Genomic DNA, 27,147 nt, shown 5'->3' on the forward strand with positions numbered 1-27,147 from the left:
ACACAGCGAGAGAGGGAACACAAGCAGGGGGAGTGGGAGAGGGAGAAGCAGGCTTTCCACTGAGCAGAGAGCCCAATGCGGGGCTCGATCCCAGGACCCTGAAATCATGACCTGAGCCGAAGGCAGACGCTTAACGACTCAGCCACCCAGGTGCCCCTATCTTAATAGATTTTTGAGGGTATTATATGAGGGTAGTGTCTGTTACATGTCTGGTATATAATAGCTATTCAATAAATGTTAGTTTCCTTTCTTCTTTTTTAAAAGTTTGGAGAAAGGAGATAGCTGGTATAGCCTACAATCTACTCTTCAGTGTTTTGTCACTTTGGAAGAACTGCATGGTTCAGATTTAATTATTTTTTAGATATAGGAACTAGGACTCCAAAGATATGTAAAACAGCTAAGGTAACAATATCTCTGTCCCCTCCAGGGACAATATATTAACTGAGAGGATACAATAGAATACATCAAAATTTCTTAACCATGGCGCTATTGACATTTTGAGCTGGGTAATTCTTTATTGTAGGGGACTGTTCCCCAATTGTGACAACTAAACATGTTTCCAGACATCACCAAATGTGATGAGCTAATTTGCCCCTGGTTGACAACCACTACAATATATGAACATAGTGCTGAAGACTACTAGGGAGGAAGTGATAAACTTTTTGGCAGAATTGGGAAAACCTTTTGAGAAATAGGTCATTTTTTTTTCTTTTCTCCAGCTTACTTTATTTTAAGAATACAGTATATAATACATATACAAGATTTTTAAATTAAATTAAATTTACTTTTTTTTTTTAAAGTAAGCTCTATGCCCAACATGGAGCTTGAACTCACAGCCCTGAGATCAAGAGTCACATGCTCTCTCAACAGAGCCAGTCAGGTGCCCCAAATTTACTTATTTTTATTTGAGTATAGTTGAGAGAAGTAGGTCATTTTAAAAAGATTATTAATTGTGCCCTTTTTAAAAGGATTTTATTTATTCGAGAGATAGAGCAAGAGAGAGCATAAGCAGGTAGGAGGGGCAGAGGGAGAAGCAGACTCCCTGCTGAGCAGGGAGCCTGACACAGGGCTCTATCCCCGGACCCTGGGATCATGACCTGAGCCAAAGGCAGATGCTTAACCGACTGAGCCACCCAGGTGCCCTAATTGTGCCCCTTTTCTATTTCTTATTCTCATTTTCTCTTATTTGAGTTCATTATTAGGTAGACCTATCCATTTATTAATCACCTACTATAATCCAGGTACTCCGGGCACTGGGACTATAGCAATGAATAAAACTGTTGTGTAGCACCTACATTCTTGGGGTGTGGGACCAGACAGGATTTGCTAATGACTTGGATGTGAAAGGTGAGAGAAAATGAGTTGGGATCATTCCAGAATTTTCAAAAGAAGTGGATAAATTATGTTGCCATTTACTGATTGAGGTCAAGTAGTTGTATTGGTGTGAAGCTGGGGGAAATGAGAGTTGTGTTTTGAACATGGTAAGTTTGAGGTGACCACTATAAAGCCAAAGTTAGATGCCTAGCTGGCAGTTGAGTAGATAGCACCTGCGTCAGGAAAGAGGTTGAGCTCTGTTGCTTTAGGGATTAAAACTACTTCAGCGTGAGTAGGAGAGTGTTTAAATGTGTTGTTTCTGGGGTCCTGCAAATGAGGACAGTAGTTGCTCTTATTGATATGGGTCAGATGGCTTTACTCACCTACCTAGTGTTGTTAAGGTACTTCATTCTTATTACCAAACTGCTATTGTTTGTTATTTGTGGAGTAGTTAACTATGTACGTAGCCTGTGGTTGTGTTAAGAAAGTGCTGGACAGGGGCACATGGCTGGCTTAGTCGGTAGAGCATGCGGCTCTTGATCTTGGGGTTGTAAGTCTGAGCCCTGTGTTGGGTGTAGAGATTACTTAAAAATAAAATCTTTCAAAAAAAAAAAAGTGCAGGACATTGTTCTGACACTTATAGAGCTTGTCATGTAGTTGAGGAGCCAGACATAGAATTGAAAAGTTAATTGATGATGCTAGTATTCAGGCTTAAGGCAGGTTTAAGGATAGTAGCAGTAGTTTGGAGAAGAAAGATCTGAGAGATGGGTACTCCTGTACTAAGAATGTGAAGGCAGGGCTATGTCAGATTTACCTCCGAGTCACCAATACCCAGCAGTGGGAAGCTAGGAGCAGAATGGGATTATTATGAAAATCAAATGATATAGTGTTATTTGGAAATGCTTTCTAAATGATAAAACATGATATAAAGGTTAATTTTTGTCATAATCCTTAAAATTAAAGAATCCACAATTAAGTTAATAGTACTTCTTTTCTGGGACACCTGGGTGGTTCAGTTGCCTAAACATCCGACTCTTGGTTACGGCTCAGGTCGTGATCTCAGGGTCGTGAGATCAAGCTCACATCAGGCTCCACGCTCAGCAGGGAGTCTGCATGAGGATTTTCTCTCTCTCTGCCTCTTCCCCTGCGCACGCGAGTGCTCTCTCTCTAAAATAAATAAATAAATCTTAAAAAAAAAAGATAGTACTTTTATTCTGAGGAACCAAAATAAGGAAGAAATAGTCGTAGAAGTTATTAGAGGTGACAGATATGTCCCTTTAGTTCTTTTTTTTTTTTTTTTAAGATTTTTTATTTATTTATTTGAGACAGAGAGAATGAGAGACAGAGAGCATGAGAGGGAAGAGGGTCAGAGGGAGAAGCAGACTCCCCGCCGAGCAGGGAGCCCGATGTGGGACTCGATCCCGGGACTCCAGGATCATGACCTGAGCCGAAGGCAGTCGCCCAACCAACTGAGCCACCCAGGCGCCCCTGTCCCTTTAGTTCTTGCTGAACTTACTCATTATGGTTCAACTGGCATAGAACAAAGAAAAATGGAAGATTGGATAATTAAAGCCTACCCTACTTTTCCCTTAGTTGCCGGGAATATGTCTGGGATTATGTATCTCAGTCCTCCATTTCTGGAATATTTGCAGCTGGGTGTTTTTTAATAAAAAGGGTATGTATGTATGCATGTGTATGATCGTTGCTTATGCATGAAGTGATTGCTAATGTTGAAACTGCATAAATTAATCAGAATTTTTTGTTACTTATTCTAAAATACACACATACACACAATTAGGATTTTATAGAGGGAATGTGAAGTAGTAAATTGGAAACATCTTTGCTTTTCCTTGAATCCTTTTGGTGCATTTTAGTTGACTGTCTCTTGTGTATGTGGGTTCCTAAGAATCAGGTATCTTAATTTTAAAATATCAAAAGAGGGGTGCCTGGGTCCCTCAGTCGGTTAAGTGTCTGCCTTCGGCTCAGGTTACGATCCCAGGGTCCTGGGATCGAGCCCCGCATCGGGCTCCCTGCTCCACCGCCGGGAGCCTACTTCTCCCTCTCCCTCTGCTTGCTGCTCCCCCTGCTTGTGCTCTCTCTCTCTCTCTATGTCAAATAAATAAAATCTTAAAAAAGAATTTAAAAAAATAGCGAAAGATGGAAATGATACGGGGATAGTAAAAACTTTATAGTTGAAGCCGGAGACTATAGTTTATTACAAGAACATCTTTTTGTTTTGAGAAATAAAAGATGTTGGCGCTAGCCTTGTTAGGAGATAGGTGATGACACCTCAATCTTCAGGTGAAAACACATGTCCTTGGTGCTGGGAAGCATAGGCTTGAAGAAGTCTTGGAGGAGTGTGAAACAGGGGAGATCTTTAACATATTTCAGGGAAAAAAGAGCATTTCATTATTTATAACAGCAGTTATTTTGTCTTTTGAACAGATAACATGCCTGGACATTTCCAGTGGAGGCGGCCTTGGTGTGTCTTCTAGTACTGATGGAAGCATGAAGATCTGGCAGGCTTCCAATGGCGAGCTCAGAGTAAAGGCTTTGGATTTGCTTTTAGGGTCTTATACATGAAGGGTGGTCTGGGAAGCCTTAGACTGGGTCACAGAAAGAAGAGTGGTGCATTCTAAATTTATAGGACCACCACACTTCAATTGATCTTTGTTCTCCCATTTGTTAATCTCAGAACCATCCTCAATCTTGGTGATTTGCCGGAACAGATTGGGGCTGAAACAGTGGAGAAGCCAGGCCAGTGAATGTCTAAGTGGGTGGTCTCTTGGTATGAACTGCCTTCAGTGATCAGCTAACAGATTAGGTAGGCTGTTGTACTGATTATATGGCTGAGCCCCTCCAACTTACACAGAGGATTTTAAGAAGAGGTGAGTAAAAGAGTCCTCAAGCCTCCTTAGCTCCTTATATGTAGTACTAGACTTAAGGAGGCTGTGAGAACCTTGGAGTTCAAATCCATAACATCTGTAGCCAGAGCTACACAAAAGGGAGTAAGTAGCTCTTAGAACACTACCTGGTATACAGATGAGCTAAAGAGATCCTTTTGGACCTCCATAGTTTTAAAACCCAGCATGTAGATATTTAAGGGACCAAAGATATGACAGGTAAGAGAATATCAGGGGATGGACAAGAGAACTAGCATGGAATTTTCTTTTGTTTTTCCAGAGAGTATTGGAAGGACATGTGTTTGATGTGAATTGTTGCAGGTTTTTCCCATCAGGCCTTGTGGTTCTGAGTGGGGGAATGGATGCCCAGCTGAAGATCTGGTCAGCTGAAGATGCTAGCTGTGTGGTGACATTCAAAGGTCACAAAGGAGGTATGAAGGATGATTTCTCCAAAAGGCTTCTCTAATGATCCCCAGAGACAAATCAAAAAGGTAGAAACAGAAGCTAGTTATCTACAAAAACACAAATAATTCCTCTAACTGACCATTTAAATGAGCTCTTTCCTCAAGGATTAGAAATTCCTTTGACACTGAGTCTTGTTATTGCTATCTAGAACTAACTGCTATACACAGATAGTTGTTTTCCACAGTTGATAAGTGAAAAAAAAAATCCTTCCCCAGAAAACTAAGTCGTCCAGTGTTCTATCTGCTTGTGTGCTAGGAGAGAGAGAAATGTGTCCCAACATTTTCTCATTATTAGTCCTTTGAAGTGATAGTAAAAGCTGGGTGGCAAATGGCCGCATCACTAGATATCAAAGATGGAGCTTGGTACTACTGACTGTCAGTTCTTACGGATTTAAGTCACAGTTCAGATTTTAAAATGGATTAGCCATATAGCCAGTTGATAACAGGTTATAGAGACAGAATGAGAACATTTTCCCTTTGTAACTGGTTGGTTTGTGGGAAAAAAATTATGATTTAGAGATGTTTTAACCTTAATCGGAATGTTAAAAAGGTGATAAATGTTACTCTTATTTTACAAGTTTGGATATTTTTGAAAAAGCATTAATATCCCCAAATAATTCCTTACCTTGTTCCCTCCTTTGGAATCATAGTACACATCATCTATGAGAAAATCCTCATGCAGACTCCCTGCTGAGCGTGGAGCCTGATGTGAGCTTGATCTCACGACCCTGAGATCACGACCTGAGCCGTAACCAAGAGTCGGATGTTTAGGCCACTCATTTGAGAATTAATTATGTATTGCCCTATACTTAAGGTATTTAAACTAGTCTTTTGCTTTGTGTACCTGACTATATTATAAATAACTTGCGTGGTTGAGTTTTAAGTTTTAATATTTCTTTATAATGATTTGTTAGGTTACATACAGATCATCTAGCAAATACACGTTAACCTTAGCAAGGTTATTTCTTTTTTTTTTTTTTTATTTGAGAGAATGAGAGAGAGAGAGCACATGAGAGGGGGGAGGGTCAGAGGGAGAAGCAGGCTCCCTGCTGAGCAGGGAGCCCGATGCGGGACTCGATCCCGGGACTCCAGGATCATGACCTGAGCCGAAGGCAGTCGCTTAACCAACTGAGCCACCCAGGCGCCCCAGCAAGGTTATTTCTAAGACTGTCAGTACACAGGTGCATTGAGAAGGAATAGAAAAGATATTTGGAGCCTTCCTCACATTCAGCCTGAAGAACTGACTAGTCTAAGGAGTCAAAGTGGCCTGCATAGAGGAGGAGTCCAGGAGCCAAACGGGTCTAAAGGAACCCTGAGGTACTCACCTCACATCTGGCCATCCTGAATTTGTGAGGCACAGGGAAGTTTTCCAGTGGAACAAGACATGACTGTGAGCTTAACAAAATGCATATTCAATGTCAACGCACACTCAACTTAGTAATTCCTTTGGGCGACTGCAGTATGCCCACCATGTGAAAACTAAGTCGTCCAGTGTTCTTTATTTCTTCCTAAGAATACACGTGCATCACTTAGCTTAGAGTGAAGTACATAATGTTTGTCAATCCGATTGAATCTTTATTCATTCTTTGGCCTTATGAGAACGTCCCAGGGTGGGGTGGGAGCTTCTCTAGATACTCTAGATATAACAACTCTTGACTTTTCTTTTTTTTTTTTTTTTTTGAGAGGAGGAATTTTATCAGGTTGAATAGAAGTGACAAACTGTGGGAGAAATGACATGAAGTCAGATCCAGGCTAATGTCTGTCAGGTCTTGAATGCTCCTGCCCAGGTAGTTCTGTAAAGTAAGGCCAGATTTGGTGTTGCCCATTCTTCCACAGTACAGAAAATCAAAATTAATCTCTGATAGTTTAGCAGCATATGGGTCACTCCAGCCGAATGAATTCCAAGTTTCGTTGTATGGCTCCTTTTTTAATCTCTTTAGTTACAAAATTTTGAAGCATGTTTATTAGCAAAGGCCATGAACTACATAAAAAATAGAATAAAAATTATTACCTGCATGTATGATCTTTAGTGGTTTCACAAGTGGTGACTAAATAAGAGAAACAGAAGATAGTGAGTGTTGGGCAATCCTCTGGGGTCCCCTCCCTCGTCGGAAGCTTTGTATGATCACTTTGCTATTGGTCAATAAACCTTGCTTTGCTGCCCCCTCACCCCAAAAGAAGATAGTGAGTGTTGAAAGTGAACATGGTCTTTTATTGCCTAGGTTAAGTCTTGGCAAGTGAGACCATAAAAGAAACCACCAGGAACACTGGACTGAACATAGCCTGATGCTTATTGCAAGGAACCATTAGGACGCTAACAAAGTAGCTCTGTATAAAGATCTTGTGTAAAGGATAAACTTTGGTTAGTTTAATTAAGTCCCTGGCTTTCTTATTGCTTCTAGCGTATGAAAATATGGTAGTAAGTGAGACAGTATGTAGGGTGTTTAAGCATGGGATTTGGAGACATGTAAATCTTGGTTTAAATCTTAATTCTTCCACCCATAATCTGTATGACCTCAGAAAGTTGCTTAACCATTCTGAGCCTTAGTTTCCTCATGTAAAATGGGGATAGCAGTATTAAATGAGATGTTGCATGTGAAGGATTTAACATAATTGCTGGTATTATAAGTGCACAATAAATGTTATTGTTCATATAAAATATAAAGCTAAACTTTAATCCCAGGCGGGGGGGTGAGCTTTGTGATGTTTTAACATACTTGTCATATGTGAAAAACAGAAATTGTTATTTCTAATAGAATAGACTAATTCTAATTCTAATAGAATTTTTCCAGTAGCAACAAATATGATCCTAGTTAATATGTAATTGGTTTTCCCTTATATTTTTAGATACATATTTTATATGTAAATAAAGAATTACTGTGTTCTTTAACAAGCAGAGATGAGATTTGTGTATGTTTTTAAATCCTTCTGATGAAAAGATAAACTAAAAGTAGTTTTGTCTTTGTAATACAGTAGTCCCCCTTTATCCATGGGGGATACGTTCCAAGACCTCCAGTGGATGCCTGAAACTGCGGATAGTACCAAACCGTGTATATACTATCTTTTCCTATATGTACAAACCTATGATATGTAACAGGCAAATGGATACTGCGTGGATATGTTGGGTAAAGTGATGTGATTCACATCCCGTGTTTGACCAGAAAAAGTGACACTGTAGATAAGGGAAGACTACTGTATATGAGTCTTCTAAGTAGCTCTAAGGTATACTTTAGTTTGAAGTTTTTAAATTGCACAGGCCATTTAATTAAGTTGGTGAATTTGGAGGTTTATATAATACAATCCTTTGAGTAATAATAATTTAATAATCATAATTATTTCTAATAAGCACCAGATCATTCATAATCTATGAAAACGTTGAGGCCAAATGAAACACCACTGTAGCTGATTGGTTGAGTTTTTTGCTCACCATGGTAGGAAAACTGCTTACATTTGTGGAATAATTTTAGGAGGTCAGGTTGCATTTTCAGCACTTAGGCCATTATTTTCAAACTCCTATATTTTCTTTGAAATAGGATATGCTGCCTCCAAGTAATAGTAGGTGCTTCAAGGCTCATTTTTTCTGAGATCTGAGTCGCAGCCATTACTCTTTCCATGCACAAACACACACACACACACACACACGTACATTTCCCCTTCCTCGTATGTGTGTGTTTGCTTCCTAGCAACATTAAACCAGCTTCATATAATAATAAAACTAGGGCACCTGGGTGGCTCAGTCGTTAAGCGTCTGCCTTCGGCTCAGGTCATGGTCCCAGGGTCCTGGGATCGAGCCCCGCATCAGGCTCCCTGCTCGGCAGGAAGCCTGCTTCTCCCTTTCCCACTCCCCCTGCTTGTGTTCCCTCTCTCTCTCTGTGTCTCTCTCTGTGAAATAAATAAATAAAATCTTTAAAAAAATAATAGTAATAATAAAACTAGATAATCTTAATAGAGTAAATTGGTTAAAAACATTCCTAGATATATAAATGTTGCTCTATTTCTTATTAATACTTATTTTAGTCATAGTTTCACTTAACATTCTTATTTCCCAGACATTGGCTAGGATGTTTATATGTGTTTCAGCTGAATGTTTTCTTGAAGGCAGTGCTTTTTTATCTTGGTTTTTCTCTTGAGGACTTGTATCAGTTTGGTTTTTTTTTTTTTTTAAAGATTTTATTTATTTATTTGACAGAGAGAGACACAGTGAGAGAGGGAACACAAGCAGGGGGAGTGGGAGAGGGAGAAGCAGACTTCCCGCAGAGCAGGAAGCCCGTTGTGGGGCTCGATCCCAGGACCCTGGGATCATGACCTGAGCCGAAGGCAGACGCTTAACGGCTGAGCCACCCAGGCGCCCCATCAGTTTGGTTTGATAGCTAAAGCCTTTGTGGCTTCAGGTAGGTCTTTGCTCTGGCAGCTTCTCTTACAAGAGCTGCCTACTACTTTCATAGCTTCTTTCTAGAGTAATTTGTCATAGGTTCCAGCTCCTGTAGGGTTCTTCTTTCTTTTATTCTTGTCATCTAAGAGTGAAGAGACCCATACTAGTTGCCACCATATTGTAAGAGGGGGTTGGGAGAAAGTAGAGTGCTACTTCCCACTACTTTGTTTTTTCTCTTTCCACCTGTTATTGCCAGGTCAGGGTAGGGGCTCAGCTCACCACTGGACCGTCCTGGCAGCACCCTGCTGGGTCTGATCGCTGTCAAGGGTCAAGGGAATTGGACTGCTGCCTCCTGCTTCAGTGGGAGTAGGGTAGAAGAGCACTCCTTATTTAGCCTCACTGACCTTGGGGAAGGGAAAGTAGCAGTTTTTCTCTTGCTCTTTGAGTAAATTGCCAACATTTTCTGTTAGGCCACCTCTTTTCCAGGCTTTTGCAACAGACATATCTTGGATTTGGGTTGTTTTGTTTTTGTTTTAATTTGTGCATGTTTGTTTGTTTTTTTAATCAATTCCTTGTTGGAGGCTTCTGCAGTATCCTATCCAGGATTGTATGGGAAGCAATAAGGAAATCCAGGGAATTTGTTACCCTGTTGTTCTTCAAGTCCTCAGGTCCCTAGGTGACCTTCTTTCCGTCCTTCAGTCTTCTTTTTTTTTTTTAAAGATTTATTTATTTGACAGAGAGAGACAGCGAGAGAGGGAACACAAGCAGTGGGAGTGGGAGAGGGAGAAGCAGGCCTCCCGCTGAGCAGGGAGCCTGATGCGGGACTCGATCCCAGGACCCTGGGATCATGACCCAAGCCGAAGGCAGACGCTCAACGACTGAGCCACCCAGGTGCCCCTTTCAGTCTTCTTATACTTCCTGTCTTATGTCCAGCTTTTTTTCGGTTATAAGGGGAAGCACCTGGGAGAAATGGAGCTACTGTCTCTTGGCCAGACCAGAAGTCACATCTTTTTTTAAGATTGGGAGATTAATCCTTTCAGTTAGTTCTCAGTGGAAGCAATAAGACAGTGACTTTCAAACTGAACTAAGATGTCTTCTCAATTTTTATTTAAAACACATGTTTTAAAGCCAAAATTAAAACTGAAAATCACTGTTCTAGGACACTCCACTAAGAAATCCAAACCTTTTTCCATCTCTGTCTCTAAGGGCTAGTCTTTGAACTATTGGGAAGCAAGGACTCTGTTCTGTTTTTCTAGCACTTGAACTTGCCCAGCATATAGTACATATCCAGTACACGTTTGTGAAGCACTGGAGTTATTTATGCTGATCCATCTTCTCTGCTCTTGTAGTTCCTTTACCACCCATTCCATCTTAGGGGCTTTTTTTTTCTCTTGCCAGGTATTCTGGATACAGCCATTGTTGATCGGGGGAGGAATGTGGTGTCTGGTTCTCGAGACGGGACAGCACGACTTTGGGATTGTGGGCGCTCAGCCTGCCTGGGAGTCATTGCAGACTGTGGTTCTTCCATTAATGGAGTGGCTGTGGGTGCTGCTGACAACTCCATAAACCTCGGCTCCCCTGAGCAGACGCCAAGTAAGTTGATAACGATATGTTGAGCTTGTTTTGTTTCCTTAGGAACCTTCAGTGTTTGCCTTAGCTTCTCCTTTTCTTCCTCATCTTTCCTTGCTTTTTGGCTGGTATTTGTATTTTCACCATAAGTTTAATATTTAATGCATACCTACTATGTTTCTATTGCTTTGGAATCTACAGAGAAAGTATATGTCATTGTTAACTACATTTGAGTAAGTACAATCTAGTTTAGCAGATGAGACTGATGCCTATAAAAAACAAAAGAATTTTAGCTGAAACAACTTAATAATTCTTAATGCAAGTAAAATAGTTTTGAGTATTTCATATTTTAGGTTAGTGTAGATGAGAAAGGTGTCACAAAGAAGTTGACTTGAACCTTGGAGGATGAATTTGAGTTGAATAGACAAGAATGAGAAGGATGGGAGAATGGGAACTGCGGGTAGGGCTAGGGGCAGTTCACATTAAAATAGTTTGGAGTTGAAATTGACTGTTGGGTAAAACATATGTTTGGCTGGGTCAGAGGTTGGATTAAGAGTAGTAGTAGTGGGGGGCGCCTGGCTGGCTCAGTTGGTAGAGTATACAACTCTTGATCTCTGCGTTTTAAGTTTGAGCCCCATGTTGGGTGTAGAGATTACTTAAAAAAAATCTTTAGGGGCAGGGCCACCTGGGTGGCTCAGATGGTTAAGTGTCTGCCTTCGGCTGGGGTCATGATCTCCAGGTCCTGGGATTGAGCCCCATGTCGGGATCCCGGCTTAGAGGGGAGTCTGCTTCTCCCTCTCCCTCTGCCTCTCTCCCTGCTTGTGCTCTCTGTCTCTCTCTCAAATGAATAAATAAAGTCTTTAAAAAAAAAGTCTTTAAAAAAAAAATCTTTAGGGGCACTTGGCTGGCTCAGTCAGTGGAACGTGTGACTCTTGATATTGGGGTTGTGTTTTCAAGCCCCATATTGGGTGTAAGGTTTACTTAAAAATAAAATCTTTAAGAAAAGGCTTTATTTTTTAGAGCAACTTTAGGTGTACAGCAAAATTGAGCAGAAAGTGCAGTTTTTGGGGTGCCTGGGTGGCTCGGTTGGTTAAGTGTCCAACTCTTAGTTTGGGGTCAGGTTGTGATCTCAGGGTCATGAGATTGAGCCCCATGTCGGGCTCCACGCTCAGTGCAGAGTCTGCTTAAGGATTCTCTCTCAGGTGGCTGGGTGGCTCAGTTGTTAAGCATCTGCCTTTGGCTCAGGTTGTGATCCCAGGGTCCTGGGATCAAGTCCCACATCGGGCTCCCTGCTCAGCGGGAGGCCTGCTTCTCCCTCTCCCACTCCCCCTGCTTGTGTTCCTGCTCTCGCTATCTCTCTCTCTGTGTCAAAAAAATAAATAAAATCTTAAAAAAAAAAAAAAAAGGATTCTCTCTCTCCCTCTCCCTCTGCCCCTCCACCCGCTCACACTTGTGCATACACCCTCTGCTCCAGACACCCTCCCTGATTATCAGTTTTATCAACATCCCTCACCAGAATGGTATATTTGTTACAATTGATAAACCTACATTGACATATCATTATCACTCAAATAATTTATTTTAGGTTCATTTTTGGTGTTGTACATTCTATGGATTTGGACAAATGTATAATGACATGTATCTATTATAGTATCATACAGAAGATTCACTGCCTGAAAAATCCTTTGTGCTCTACCAGTTCATCCCTTCCTCTCCTATAACCCTTGGCAAACAATGATATTTTTACTGTGTCCATGATTTTGCCTTTTTCAGAATGTCACAGTTGGAATCATAAACTGTGTAGTCTTTTCAGATTGGTTTCTTTTATTTAGTAATAAGCATTCAAGGTTCCTCCATATCTTTTTATGGCTTTTTAGCACTGAATAATATTCCATTGTCTGGATGTACCTCGGTTTATTTATCCATTCACCTGCTAAAGGACATCTTGGTTGCTTCCAAGTTTTGGCGAATATGAAAAAAGCTGCTATAAATATCTCTGTGCATGTTGTTATGTGGACATATGTTTTCAACTGATTTGGGTTAATTTTGCCCTTGACTTTTGACACACTGTAAGTACTCACCCGTCTTAAACTTCCCATGTGGGTGTACTGTGGTCCAAGAACTAAAACTATTGCTGACCACCAGATGTTCCCTGAACTGTCTTTGGAATTAATAGGATGAGTCTTTTTCCCAAAGTGTGATACATGTGCAATTAGTGATAAACAAGATAATTTCAGGCAGTACACATTTTTAATAGTTATATATTTAACACGCACACATTTTACTTCAAACCTAATATATCCCACAAATATTACTTAAAACAAGGTTAAGTTTTTTGTTTTTTTTTTTAAGATTTCATTTATTTATTTGACAGAGACAGTGAGAGGGAACACAAGCAGGGGGAGTGGGAGAGGGAGAAGCAGGCTCCCCGCAGAGCAGGGAGCCCGATGCGGGACTCGATCCCAGGACCCTGGGATCATGACCTGAGCCGAAGGCAGACACTTAATGACTGAGCCACCCAGGCGCCCCAACAAGGTTAAGTTTTTAAAAATTCGTTGATTTAGGGTGCCTGGGTGGCTCAGTTGGTCAAGCGACTGCCTTCAGCTCAGATCATGATCCCACGGTCCTGGGATCGAGTCCCGCATCAGGCTCCCTGCTCTGCGGGGAGCCTGCTTCTCCCTCTCCCACTCCCCCTGCTTGTGTTCCCTCTCTCGCTGTGTCTCTCTCTGTCAAATAAATAAATAAAAATCTTTAAAAAAATAAAAATAAATAAAAATTCGTTGATTTAATTTTTTTTAAAGATTTTATTTATTATTTATTTGTCAGAGAGAGTGCGCACAAGCAGGGGGAGCAGCAGGCAGAGGGAGAAGCAGGCTCCCCACTAAGCAAGGAGCAGGGAGCCCCATGGGGATTCGATCCCAGGACCCCAGGATCACAACCTGAGCCAAATGCAGACACTCAACTGACTGAGACACCCAGGCATTCCGATTTAAAGTAATTTAAATGAAAATATATGTATATATATGTATATTTTTTTAAGATTTTATTTATTTATTTGAGAGAGAGAGGGAGAGCAGAGAGCCCGACTCGGGCCTGATTCCAGGACCCCGAGATCATGACCCGAGCCGAAGGCAGATGCTTAACTGACTGAGCCACCCAGGTGCCCCTGTACTAGTCTGCTATAATCCATTGTCCTCAGAGCAACCATTTGTTGTCATTTAAAAAAAGCACAAATCAAGTCATGTTGCTCTCCTTTGTCCCTACTCTTCTCCAGTGACCTCCTTTTATACTTATATTAAAATCCTATCCCCTTCACTTGACTTACCACAAACACACTTTCTGACCTCTGTATTCCTTTCCAGCTTCATGTCATACTGCCCATACTTCGCAAAGCTCTTTGCACGACTAGTTTCTGGTTACCATTCAGGTCTCAGTTGAAAAGTGGCCTCCATGGGTTGTTGTTGTTTTTTTTTTTAAAGATTTTATTTATTTATTTGACAGAGAGAAAGATAGCAAAAGTAGGAACACAAGCAGGGGGAGTGGGAGAGGGAGAAGCAGACTTCCTGCTGAGCAGGGAGCCCGATGTAGGACTCGATCCCAGGACCCTGGGATCATGACCTGAGCTGAAGGCAGACGCTTAACGACTGAGCCACCCAGGCGCCCCTCCATGGGGTTTTTTAAAAGATTTATTTTTGGTGGGGGCAGAGGGAGAGAGAGTCTTAAGCAGACTCCACGCTGAGCACAGAGCAGATGTGGGGCTTGATCTCATGACCCTGAGATCACGACCTAAGCCGAAATGAAGAGTTGGATGCTTAACTGACTGTGCCACCCAGGTACCCCTTCATGGAGTTTTTTTACAGTTAAAGTTTAAATTTAAAATTACCTCTCTTCACTCAGCCTTCCACCATCTACTCACTATTGATTAGATTTTCCTGTTTTATTTCCTTTGTGGAATTCATCACTGTCTGAAAATATCCTGTTTGTTTATTTACCTATCCCACTATTTCCTATTTCCACTAGAATTCTTGAGAGTAAGGACCCTGTCTGTATATTACTATTTCCTTAGCACATAGAATAGTGTCTGATACATAGTAGACCCTCATTAAAGATTTGTTTAGTGAATGAATAAATTTCATTTACTCCAGACCATAAGAGCCTTGAGGTCAGAGACTGTTTTGTTCAACATTGTACCCCTGCTCCTAATACGGTATCATGTCACATTGCAAAGGACTTAATGAAGTAAAAGTTACCCTTTTTATTTTATTTTATTATTTGTTTTTAATTAACTTATTTAGAGGCACCTGGGTGGCTCAGTCGGTTGACCATCTGACTCTTGGGTTCTGCTCAGGTCATGATCTTGCGGTTGTGGGATCAAGCCCCGTGTTGGGCTCTGTGCTCACTGTGGAGTCTGCTTCAAATTCTTTCTCCCTCTCACTCTGCCCCTCCCCATGTGCACGCTCTCTCTCTCTCAAGTAAATAAATAAAATCTAAAAAAATAATAATAACTTATTTTATTAAGTAATCTGTTATCCCTAACATGGGGCTTGAAGTTATAGCCCTGAGATCAAGAGTTGCATGCACTACCAACTGAGCCAGCCAGGTGCCTGAAAATCACCCTTTTAAATGATCAGTTCTGTGAGTTTTGACAAATGTGTACAGTCATATAAACAATACAAACAGTCAAGATATAGAACATAATAAAAGTTTTTTTTAAATTAGTATGTTAATCACTAACAAGAATTCAGTAAACAGCTATCAGGATCTGTGCTTTCTGGCCCTGCCAGCTGATCAGCCTAGCCCATTGTTGACATGGTTTATCTGTCATGCAGGCGAACGGGAGGTTGGAACAGAGTCGAAAATGCTGCTATTGGCACGGGAAGATAAGAAACTTCAGTGCTTGGGACTGCAGAGCAGGCAGCCGGCAAGTGGTTCCTCTAAGACTTTTGAACTCTGGGGCATCCTGGATCACTCTGATTTTTGGAAAGGGGTTTTGGAAACATTTCTGCTTGCTCCCTGTGTTCACCTTTTGAGAAAGCTGCAGGAGTAAGGGGCAATAGAGTGTAATGATTAAGAGCATGGAATTTGGAGTAAGGACAACATTAATGTCCTAGCTCTTCCACAGTGGCTGTGATATTTAATAGGTTACTTAACCATTCTGAGCCTCAGTTTCCTCATCACTAAACTGGGCATAGTAGTACTCACCTTGTAGGATTATATGATGAGGATTAAATGCTCTACTTCTTTGTGACCTTTAAGTCACTTTCTCTCTGGGCCTTAGTGTGCTATGTATAAAATGATGAGGTTGTGTAGATTCCCTTCCATATCCAAGGTAACATGAAGCAATTCTGAGTCAAGGACTCATGCATTCAGGGCTCTTGATCAATTAGTGACCAGAATGTCTTTTATGGAAGAATTAGTTGAATTTTCTTCCTTCTGCCTCTGAGGTTTTGCTGGGCACACTGTACTCTTCGTTAAGCCCGGAGTTCCCTGGGATTTGATTTTTAAAATTTCTTTCCAGCTCCTGTCAACCTCACCCAGACAACTTTAATGATTTGGGTTGGCCACAGGTTTTGTATTTTCATTTCTCCTTGTTACTTCATTATTCTAGTGATGTTTCCATTTTCAGAAATGACATTCCAGGAACATCACTCTTTCTGATTGTATCACCTCTGCACTGCTTTTCCTTCTGAAGGGAAATCACAGGTTTTGTTTGTTGGGCCAGGTTTGGTTTTTTTCTTTCCTTTTTAGAATACTTGAGGGAGAAATGATCAGATTGAGCTAACAGTAGAGAGTAAATAAAAATCTGATGATTCCTTTTTTTCAGGCACATGGGGAGAATTCTAATTCTTTAAATTGCCACTTTATTTAAGCTTGTTTCTTTTCCTACATAGAGTCTCCCTTCAAAAGGTTGTCAGCAGTGACATGAAACAAAATTTAAATATGTGAATTGCAAGTGTTTCTCAAATGGAGGGTTGTAATGAGAAGCGGGAGGAGAAAGATGTTGGGTACTGAGGGTCCTGTGAGTCAGTGTGTTGAGGGGCAGTAGTCTGGAAACTGCCGCCTCTTCTGGGTGTGGTCGTACATACACTGCCGAAGTCCTTGGGGAGCCTCAGGTTCCCAAATTCCTGGAAGGGGCTCCTCCTCAGTCGTTGCTGAGTACTTTGTTTAGATGCAGAGTGCTTAAAGGGAGAAGAAAGAAAATGTTTCTAAAAATAGGAAAATTTTCTTTTTTTTGGTGCCTGTTTATTTCTGAAAACAAATTAATCTTTAAGCAGCAGTTTTGGCTCCTGCTTATTCCCAGGTGTTCCTCTTTGTTGGCTCAGATGCCTTCAACTGCTGCACTTTTCTCTCTGGCTTCTTGCTGTTGGCTGGGACACAGGATGGAAACATTTATCAGCTGGACGTGAGGAGTCCAAGGTGAGTCACCATTCATTTGCATGATGCAGGTCTTCTACAGAGTGGAAATTTTTATTAGCTTTAACAGTGATTTAGCATGGCATGTAGATGACTGTTGAATCAAGGGTATATTTTTCCATTTATAAAAAGGTTTTCCGGTGTGAGTTGTCTGATTGTTCTTATTATTCCTGGAATCGTATTAAAAGGTAATTTGATTCATGCTGTCATGATTGTCCTAGTGTAATGATGACTTTGAAATCTAAGCTTAAATAATGAACTAACATTTCCCTTAAAATGATTGTATAGAACTTTTAATTTTAAGGAGCTCAGTAATTTTCTCAGTGGTATTAAATCTGGGTTGGCCTAAGATTGATCATTTTTAGTTCAAGTAAACCAGCTGTGTTTCTTTGTTTGGCTTTGATCATAACCTGTCTGAAACAGGCTTTATTCTGGTCTTAAAGATACCCAGAGAGAATAACACAACCTCTCCATCCCAGGATTTAACTATTTCTCCAATTCTGTCCCTTCCTCCTTCCATTTCCTTTCTTTTGTTCAGTTGACATTTATTGAATGGCTTTTGTGGGGACCAGACATTGTGCAGTCAAATGCTCTATCACTGAGCTATACCCCCGGGACCAGACATTGTGTAGGGCACTGAAAAGCAGAAATAAAAGATACAGATTCTGCCTTTGAGGCACTTGGAGTCTAACAGTAAAGATGGGCAAGTAAAAGATGTTGGTGATATAGTGTGATCGGTGGGCTGACAGGACTCTACACAGGAATTTGAGAAAGCACTGAGAAGAAGAAAGAAGAAGGTGGGACTGCTTCTCCAAGGAAATGAAGCTTTAATTGGATCTTGTCCAGTAGGAAGTTACCAAATGAAGAGAGGGATCTGCCCTAGGTAGAAGAGCGTATAGAGAAGCGGGAAAATGTGTGGAAGTATGGCACTTTCAGGGATCCTTGAGTAGTTCAATATGACAAATACATACCCTGCAGGCAGGGTAGCAGTGAGAAGTGATGCCATACAGGAAAAGAACTTGCATACATTCGAAGGAGTTTGGACTTTATTCCAAGGGCAGTAAAGAAATTCCAGTGAGCGGGTGCCTGGATGGCTCAGTTGTTAAGCATCTGCCTTTGGCTCGGGTCATGATCCCAGGGTCCTGGGATCAAGTCCCGCATCGGGCTCCCTGCTCAGCAGGGAGCCTGCTTCTCCCTCTCCCGCTCCCCCTGCTTGTGTTTCCTCTCTTGCTCTCTCTCTGTCAAATAAATAAAACCTTTAAAAAAAAAAAAAAAAGAAATTCCAGTGAAGGGTGACTAGCTTATACCATTTCTTCCATAATTTAAATTACTTTACTTTTGTTCCTGTTTTTGCCTCTGTGGAGATTCAGGGAATCTCTGATTGCTATTAGAAAATCAGCCGTGTCGCCTGGGTGGCTGTCAGTTAAGCATCTGCCTTTGGCTCAGGTCATGATCCTGGGGTCCTGGGATTGAGCCCCATGTTGGGCTCCCTACTCATCGGGGAGTCTGCTTCTCCCTCTTCCGCTCCCCCTGCTCATGCTTTCTCTCTCTCAAAGAAATAAATAAAATATTTTTAAAAAAAAGAAGAAAATCAGTCTTACAGGGGCACCTGGCTGGCTCAGTTGGTAGAGTGTGCAACTCTTGATCTTGGGGTCATGAGTTCGAGCCCCACGTTGGGTGTAGAGCCTACTTAAGATTAAAAAAAGAAAGAAAATCAGCTTTACATATATATTAAATTGATTCTCACTCACCTTTCTCTTTCATTTCAGAGTCCTGACATTTGTAGTATCTCACACCTGTCTTTTTTTAACTCTCACAACTGTCTTTTTTTTATTCTCGCAACTGTCTTAATTCTGTCTGTAAGCAAAACAATGAACATATTGTTAACATTGTGGTATCTTAAACTCTGTCAGGCCTCCCCTAAAAACTGGAGTTATTGGTGGTGACTTAGTTCATTCAGCTCAATGACCTGTTTAGTTAGAGACATGTTTAGATTCACTTCACTCCAAGGTAGTTTTGAGTGATTTCCTGGATTTACCATTTAAGGATCTTGCCAGGAAAGAAACTATATGAATGTTTAATCTCTGTCCACATTTGTCCTGTTTGCTTTTGTGTGGTTAGTACTATATGTTGAATATAGTCAAGTGTTGCTTGAAGAAAAAAAGTACAATTGCCCCTTTTTCTTTGAATTCCAGGGCTCCAGTACAAGTCATCCACAGATCAGGAGCACCAGTTCTGTCCCTCCTGAGTTTCAGAGATGGATTTATTGCTAGCCACGGTGGGTCCAGGGGCCCCTTGACAAAGATGGCTTCCTGTAGTTCATTTAAACATAGGGTTAGGGGTGCCTGGGTGGCTCAGTCTGTTAAGCATCTGACTCTTGATTTCACTCAGGTTGTGATCTCAGGGTCGTGAGATGGAGCCCCGCATCAGGCTCCATGCTGTGTGGAGCCTACTTAAGATTCTGTCTCGTGGGACGCCTGGGTGGCTCAGTTGGTTGAGTGTCTGACTCTTGATTTCGGCTCAGGTCATGATCTTGGGGTTGTGAGAATGAGCCCTGTGTTGGACTCCATGCTGGGCGTGGAGCCTGCTTGAGATTCTCTCTCCCTCTCTCCCTACCCCCCCTTAAAAAAAAAAAAGATTCTTTCTCCCTCTGCCCCTATCCCCGCATCCCACCCCTACTCCCCCACTCATGCCCCCTCTCTCTAAAAATAAATAAACATAGGTTTAAATGCGTGATCTATGGTGGGGCTAGGGGCATGGTCCTCCATGATATTTCAGCATATTGTATTTATTATATAGTGTTTATCACTCTACACTGTGATTGTCTATATCTCCCCCCAGTGCAGACTCCTTGAAAGTAGTGACTGTGCCTTATTCATAGTAATATAACTGTTTTCAGAGGATGAAACTAAGACCAATAAAAGAAAGTTACCAGGAGCCACATTTCAGTTGAATATAAGTAAGAGAGAGCTGGCATTTTAGAGAGCACTACTAACTTGGGATGGAGAAGCATAGGCTGGTTGGCTACTCTGCAAGGTGTTGTGAAGGGAATTTAGTACTAGTTTAGAAGTTGGATATAGATGATCTTTGAGGTCCTTTGGAACTCTTTCACTAGAGAGGAGATTGAAATTGCCAGATTAAACAATTTTGAAACTTTTTATTATGGAAATTGTCAAAGGAGATACAAAGGTAGAGAGAATAGCATAATGAACCTGATATACCCATCATCTAGCTTCAACTATTACCAATTTATAGCTAATCCTGTTTCATCTTGTTTTACACATTCCCTTATAATCCCCAACCATTGTAATATTTTGAAACATATCACAGACATTGTATTATTTCACCTGTCAATATTTCTATAAGTATTTCTAAAAAATAATAATTCTTTTATTTAAAAGATGATTTTTGGGGTGCCTGGCTGGCTCAGTTGGTAGAACGTGCAACTCTTGATCTTGGGTTGTGAGTTTGAGCCCCATGATGAGTGTAGAGATTACTTAATAAAGTGAAATTTAAATTAAAAAAAAAAGATATTTTTAATAATAATACGAGAAAGGATAAGGTCTTCCTGTATGCTGCTGGTTGGGGTATAGATTAACAGATAAAATAAAATTAATTAACAGTTATTTTTGACAGCAGTTTTTCAAATTTTAAAAAGCTTGAAAAGGTTAATTAAATTAAAAAAAATTTTTTTCCTGGATTCTTTACAAAGTCACAATGTTGATACAGAAAAACTTTATGCATAAAGATAATTCTTTTATGCAGTATGCTCTCAACCATGTAAAATAAAAATGTGCACAAAAAGGATTGGAAAAATACATAAAAATGTTAACAGTAGTTATCTTTGAGTGGTAGATTGAGTGATTTTTTTTTTTACTTCTGTTTCTTTGTTTTTAAAGTTTTCTTCAATTAGCATAAACTATTTTTATATTAAGTACAACAATAACAAAAAAATTATCTTATTCAGCAGTTTACAGATCATCCCAAGTCTCATTTGTCCATGGTCTTTTAAGAAAATTAAGTTTAAAAATAAATATACTTTTATTTTCTTGGTGTAACAACTTTGCTCCTTTGCCTCATGTATCTGGTCAAGTTTATAGATTGAAGAATAATTTGGGAGCACATTAAAACATTTATATAGACAATTCCCTGTTAAAAATCATTGTCCAGGGTAAGTTTGCAATCAGATGTATAAGCCTGCGGTTGCTTGCTCCGTGCCCTTGGCAGGTATTGCTAATCAAAGACAGCCCTTCTTCCCACTGAGCTTGTACTTGTCCTTCAAATCCTCTAACCCAGCATTCTAGGCAGCCACTGTAGATCCTCATATCTGACCCACATAATGAGACCTGTTTGCCATTTTGGGTCTTGGGATGATCTTCTTTAGGCTCGTGATGTACAGAAATAAACTAAAATACTGATTTTTTTTTAAGCCTCTTTGTGTGCAGCTTTTTCTTTAGTTATCTAAATTTTTCTTTTTGACTTTTAGGTGATGGAAGCTGTTTCATTGTCCAGCAAGACCTAGACTATCTCATTGAGCTCACTGGGGCCGACTGTGACCCTGTGTTCAAGGTACAGGCCTGAGAGGCACCTGGGTGATTCTCACCTGAGATCTAGGGCTTTTGAGGGGACTGAATCCAGCTACTTTGTGGGCATTCCAGAAGATAAAATACTTACAGATGCGATAAAAGGAAGTGAGAATTTTGAGTCAGAAGTGATTTCACCACTTTTTAGCTCTAGAAACTTGAAAAATCATTTTACCTCCTTAGTCTGTCAATTCTTCTGTAAAATGAAAGTATTAATGAGATAATGTATGTGAAAAATAGTTGTAAATTTTAAGTCTTCTACAAAGATTAGCTGTCATTATTATTATTTAAAGTTCAAGACTGGTTATCTCATTTGATTAGAAAGAGAAAAACAAAAGGGGAAGTAATATTTATTGACTAGACATTGTGCTGGATGTTTTACATGTATCATCTTATTTCATTGTTGTTACTATTCTTGAGGTATAGGTATTATTATTTATATTGTTTTTATAATGTAAAAGTTATACAGCTAATACATACCTATAAAAATTCAAATACAAAATTATACAGACTTTAAAGTCCCCTTTAAGACCTTTTTAGTTCCACTCTTCTTTCTAGAAGTAACTAGCATTAACAGTTCAGCATGTATCTTTCAAGACTGTTTTTGGGGCGCCTGGGTGGCTCAGTTGGTTAAGTGACTGCCTTCGGCTCAGGTCGTGATCCTGGAGTCCCGGGATCGAGTCCCGCATCGGGCTCCCTGCTCGGCAGGGAGTCTGCTTCTCCCTCTGACCCTCCCCCATCTCATGCTCTCTCTATCTCATTCTCTCTCAAATGAATAAATAAAATCTTTAAAAAAAAAAAAAAAGACTTTTTGGAGCATTTGCACTTACATCTTTGTTTTATGTATTTATGTAAATAATATAGTTTTATCTTTAGTTTGTGCATAACTGAAATTCTATATGTATTATATTGTTCTATGACTTTTTTTATTAACATCTTAGAGCTCTTTTCAGATAAATGCATATAGATCCACTTCATTTTTAAAAATTCCTGCATAGTGTTCTATATTGTGAATTAACATACCATTTTCATTTTATAAGTGAGGAAACTGGAGTCCAGAGTGGTTGAGAAAGTTGCCCTAAGTCATGTAGGTACATTAGCAAACCTGAGATGAAGCTACCTCCAGAATTCATGCTTCTTCCACTAAATTAGTGGTTCTTAACCTTTGAGTCTCAGGCTTTTTCTTTTCTTTGTTTGAGGGATGATACAGACTTTACTGAATTAGGTTTTTCTATTTAGAACTGAGATCTCATCTACATACTGTTTTGCTGGTCTGCATGAGTACATTAATCCTAATGAGTTTAGATTTATGATGAGTGGGCTCAATCATACAACAACATACACACACACACAAATTGTTTTTAAAAAGTAGCACATATGTTATGTTCCTATAAAGCCAGTTTCTTTTTTTTAAGATTTTATTTATTTATTTGACAGAGACAGCGAGAGAGAGAGCATAAGCAGGGGGAGTGGGAGAGGGAGAAGAAGGCTTCCCGCTGAGCAGGGAGCCCGACGCGGGGCTCAATCCCAGGACCCTGGGATCATGACCTGAGCTGAAGGCAGAGGCTTAACGACTGAGCCACCCAGGTGCCCCTATAAAGCCAGTTTTGATTAAAAACCTCTACTTTTCAAAAATCAGTCTGATTTTGAAGATGAACTGTTTTGGTCATTTTGTACAGTGCTATATTATTGAACTACAATATATGTTTTTTAAAAGGACACTGATGAGGGGCACAATCTGATATTAACTTTAACCTTATCTGGCTTCCCCCTTCTCTCCCCCAAATCCCTTGGCCAAGAGTTCTCCGTTGTGAAGACTGAAAAGACCCAGTGATACTTTGGCAGCAGTCCTATTACTGCACGGAAGTAACAGAAGCAGGCCCAGGTCCTCACCTCATTCTCCCACACTACAGAACTCACAAATGGTTCCGAAATGAGAACATTCACTGTCGTACCTAAAAACTTAGAGACATGGGGAGTCAGATAGGAGAAGGGAAAAGAAAATCATGGGTGGGCACATGAAGAGCCAAGCTGCTCTGTCCAACACCTGTGTAATGTGTGGTTTAACTACTAAAAGTAAACCTGCTTGATTCACCTTCCAAATCAGAACAAGACTAAAAAGCTCCGAGTTGCATTTTGTCCTATGCCTAGGTTCTACCAGTGGTGAGGAGCTCAGAAGCAGGATCTCTGCTCCTGCATAATATGCTGCATGCACACAGCATGTCTAGCAGCTGAAGAGCTGCACCTTCCAGCACTGCCCAGATAACATGCGCCGTGACTTTTGATCGCTTCTTAACTCCTAGAGCTTCACATCCTTCAGTATGGAGGTCAGAGGAGTGGGCCAGCCTGCCATGATAGCTGCTGGCTGTCTCTCTGATGCAGTTGAGAGGGACACTGTGGTTTTTGGTTTCTTTGAGCCAGTCCCTATTATTCCAGTCTGACTAGTTGGTTCCATTGTAGTGTTGGTTCCACTGTAGGTCTTACACACTTTCTGAATGCTCTCATCAACCTTTTTCCACCTTTGCTCTGTAAATGTATCCCAAAACCACTACAATAGCTTCTGTAACAAAAACCAAGAGTAGGATGATGACAAACATGGCAAGTCTACAGCAGCTTTCCCAGATTGGGGCACAGTAGCCAGTCAGCCCAAAAGTGGAAAGGGGGGCTCCACAGCGGTAATCATTATGGCAGGGATGAGAGGGTGCACATCTTCAAAGAAGTGGTTGTAGTCAGCATAAGTGAAGAAGACGTGGGCTCCCACACAGCCTAAAATGCCAGCATGCCAGCTCCCCCGCCACCCTGGAGAGGAGGTTCAGAAACTCCAGGAGTCTTGGAAGGGGGTGATGCCGCGCTGGGCCAGCCATGGTACTGGCAGCCTACTGACACCATGCGCTCACCAAGCAAAGTGGCAGTGGTGGTGGAGCCTCCCCACTGGGAGCTGTGTAGTCTCGGTGCCACCCACCGCAGCCCCTGGTGCCGTCGCGCAGCCCCAGCACGCACCTCGCTCCTCCACGCAGCTGTAGCCTCAGACTTCTCTGAGAAGTCGATGAAATCCTCCTCAGACAGGCACATATTGAGAGCTTCTTTGAATATAATTTTACAAGGTTCAGGGATACGCCAGCCCATCTATGGATCATCTCCTTTCCCAGGTCCAGACCCTCGCCCTCAGCTATGCACCACACTAATGGGCCTGCTCTCTACTTGGCTGATTAGTTTCTCTGTTCTGGACTCATAAGTGCCGTGGATCCTAGCCGGCTATACCTACCATGGATCTAATTCTTCTCTTGTCTTTGGAGTCAGCAGAGCTTCTTAGACTCACTTGTACTAATGGGGATCAATGACAAAGCTCTATCTGTTTGAAATGGAAGACTCCCAGGCTTCCTTTGAGCTGTGAACTCTTGTGTTCCAGGTTGCCACATGGGAGAAGCAGATCTACACATGCTGTCGAGATGGTCTTGTGCGACGCTATCAGCTCTCTGATCTCTGACTCCTTGGAAAAGGATTCCCAGTTAATGAAAAAATTGGCCCTAATCGACAAAGAGCAAAATAATCATCAGTCCTTCTCAAGGACCATGGCCCCTTATTGTTTGGGGCACCCTTTGGAAGTCACAGAAAATCAGCTGCATTGGCCCATGTGGAAGTATCATTCCATGACAAGACCTACTGTAAACTGAAGAAGAAGCTCACACATGCTCCATATATACCCTCACCCCAACAGCAGGGCAAGGATATGGATGCTTACAGTTTGATCTCACACCATTGTGTTAAGTGTTTACAAGGATCAGAGGACTAAAGCTTGTTCTCTGAAGGAAATAAAGAGAATGTATTTGGAGTCTGAATTTGAAAAACTTTGTTAAATATTCTTACTCCAGCAAAAAGCCATTCAAGTTGATGGAACTCCTTTCTCAGGCCTGGCCATAGAGAAGGACTGCTTGTTAGCAGTAACTATCCCTTACGCAGCAACCTGGGAAAGGTTCTTATACAGGTAGGGAAGCCAACTGTCTCAGTTTTCCTTGGTCTGAGGGGTTTTCTGCTACATGGGACTTTCAGTCCTAGGCAAAGTGATATTGTTGACTGGTCCATGTACAGGTGATAAAGTTGAATCCTGTCATTGTAAAAGCAGTGGCTGTCCGAGTGTGGTCCCTTAACAGCCATATCAGTATCACCTGGGAACTTGTTAGAAATAGAAATTCCTAGGCCCCACCTCAGCCCCAAATCAGAAATTCTCTGGGTAGAGCTGGCCAGGTGATTCTGATGCATGCTACAGTTTGAGACCTAGAGGAAGAGATAGTAAAGGGCATTTTAAGTCATAGCTGGAACCCAGTGCTCATAGGATGGTGAGGCTGGTCTGTAGAAGATGAGGCTGGAGAGGTTGGCAGGGCCCAAATAGTGAAGGTGCTTGAGTACCAGGTAAGGAGCCTGAATTTCATTTGGTTGGCAAGAAACCCACGGAAGAGTTTTAAGCAAGGGTATAACATGGTCACCTCTTTTTTCCCCTAAATATAAAAATGGAGTCATAATGCACGTACTACGTGTTTTATTTTCACTTAGAATCTCTGAGTTCTTTCTTTCTCAGTACATTTAGACCTTCATTGTTCTTTTTAACACTTTCCAGAGTTTTATATTTTAGAGATTACTAGAGAAAGGGTTTCTTGGATGATACAGCACTTGAGCTGAGCAATGTAGGCTAAGGTCTGGATTTATTTAAGGGAAGAAGTCAATTTCTGGCTGGGGTAACAGTATGATTCGCAGCAGTCTTAAAGGTATATTCTCACGTAATGTTTATAACCTCACTATGATATGCAGATAGTGAGACTCAGATGAATTGATTGGTCAAGGGTCATAGGGAACAGAAACTTTAACACAGTTTATCTTAATTTTAAATCCATTTTTTTCTACCTGTTGTATATGCCTAAATTGTGAAAACAAAATACTGTTAGTCATTGAGTATTACTGGGCATCTATGCTATACAAGGGACTATATTTATATATTTAATCCCAACAACACTCTTAAAAAGGATATGGATTTTGTTTTATAGATAAGGAAACCGAGGTTCGAGAAATTAAGTACCAGACCCTTGATTTGGACCTTGCTTAGTCTCCAAGACCTGTGCCTTCCACTACGCCACATGGTCATGAGACCTCTGGGACTAGACCAGTTCCATTTAAGGGGTGATTTGTGATAAGGTCAGGTAGACCCAAAGGGACATATTGCAGAGCTCAGAAACATTGGATCCGAGGAGGTCTGGAGAGAACCTCTAAGAAGTCAGATGAAGACAGGATGAAGGAGGATATGGCTGAGTTCACACAGCAGGTATGTCTGTGAGTTCCTCTTCAAGGACTCACTCTTCACTGCCATCATATCCATAAGCCCCTCTTCATAGGTCTCCAGAGTTGATACGCCTGGTTGTAATGGATGCAGTGACCCTTGACAGCTGCCCTGAAATCCAGATCCAAACAGAAGGACACAGGCTAGCTCTCAGGTGGCCCAAAGCCTTGTTTGCTGTGGATGGCATCCACCCGGTGTT

At 41.1% G+C, this 27,147-nt stretch overlaps 1 protein-coding gene and 1 pseudogene across 1 annotated transcript in view; one reads left to right on the forward strand and one right to left on the reverse strand.

Moving 5' to 3' along the window:
• The window catches only part of PAAF1 (proteasomal ATPase associated factor 1), a 44,516-nt gene extending 19,065 nt beyond the window's left edge, over positions 1-25,451 (forward strand). The window contains exons 5-12 of the mRNA XM_021704637.1: positions 3,760-3,858; positions 4,498-4,648; positions 10,452-10,646; positions 15,452-15,543; positions 16,924-17,039; positions 19,232-19,314; positions 21,523-21,605; positions 25,029-25,451. Coding sequence (XP_021560312.1) covers positions 3,760-3,858; positions 4,498-4,648; positions 10,452-10,646; positions 15,452-15,543; positions 16,924-17,039; positions 19,232-19,314; positions 21,523-21,605; positions 25,029-25,106 — 897 coding nt within the window. The 3' untranslated portion in view covers positions 25,107-25,451. The remainder of the gene's footprint in view (positions 1-3,759; positions 3,859-4,497; positions 4,649-10,451; positions 10,647-15,451; positions 15,544-16,923; positions 17,040-19,231; positions 19,315-21,522; positions 21,606-25,028) is intronic.
• LOC110593400 lies at positions 23,767-24,691 on the reverse strand (annotated as a pseudogene).
• Positions 25,452-27,147: the final 1,696 nt, after the last annotated feature.

This window comes from Neomonachus schauinslandi, chromosome 11 (genome assembly GCF_002201575.2).
Source record: "Neomonachus schauinslandi chromosome 11, ASM220157v2, whole genome shotgun sequence".
In the NCBI taxonomy this organism is placed as follows: domain Eukaryota; kingdom Metazoa; phylum Chordata; class Mammalia; order Carnivora; family Phocidae; genus Neomonachus; species Neomonachus schauinslandi.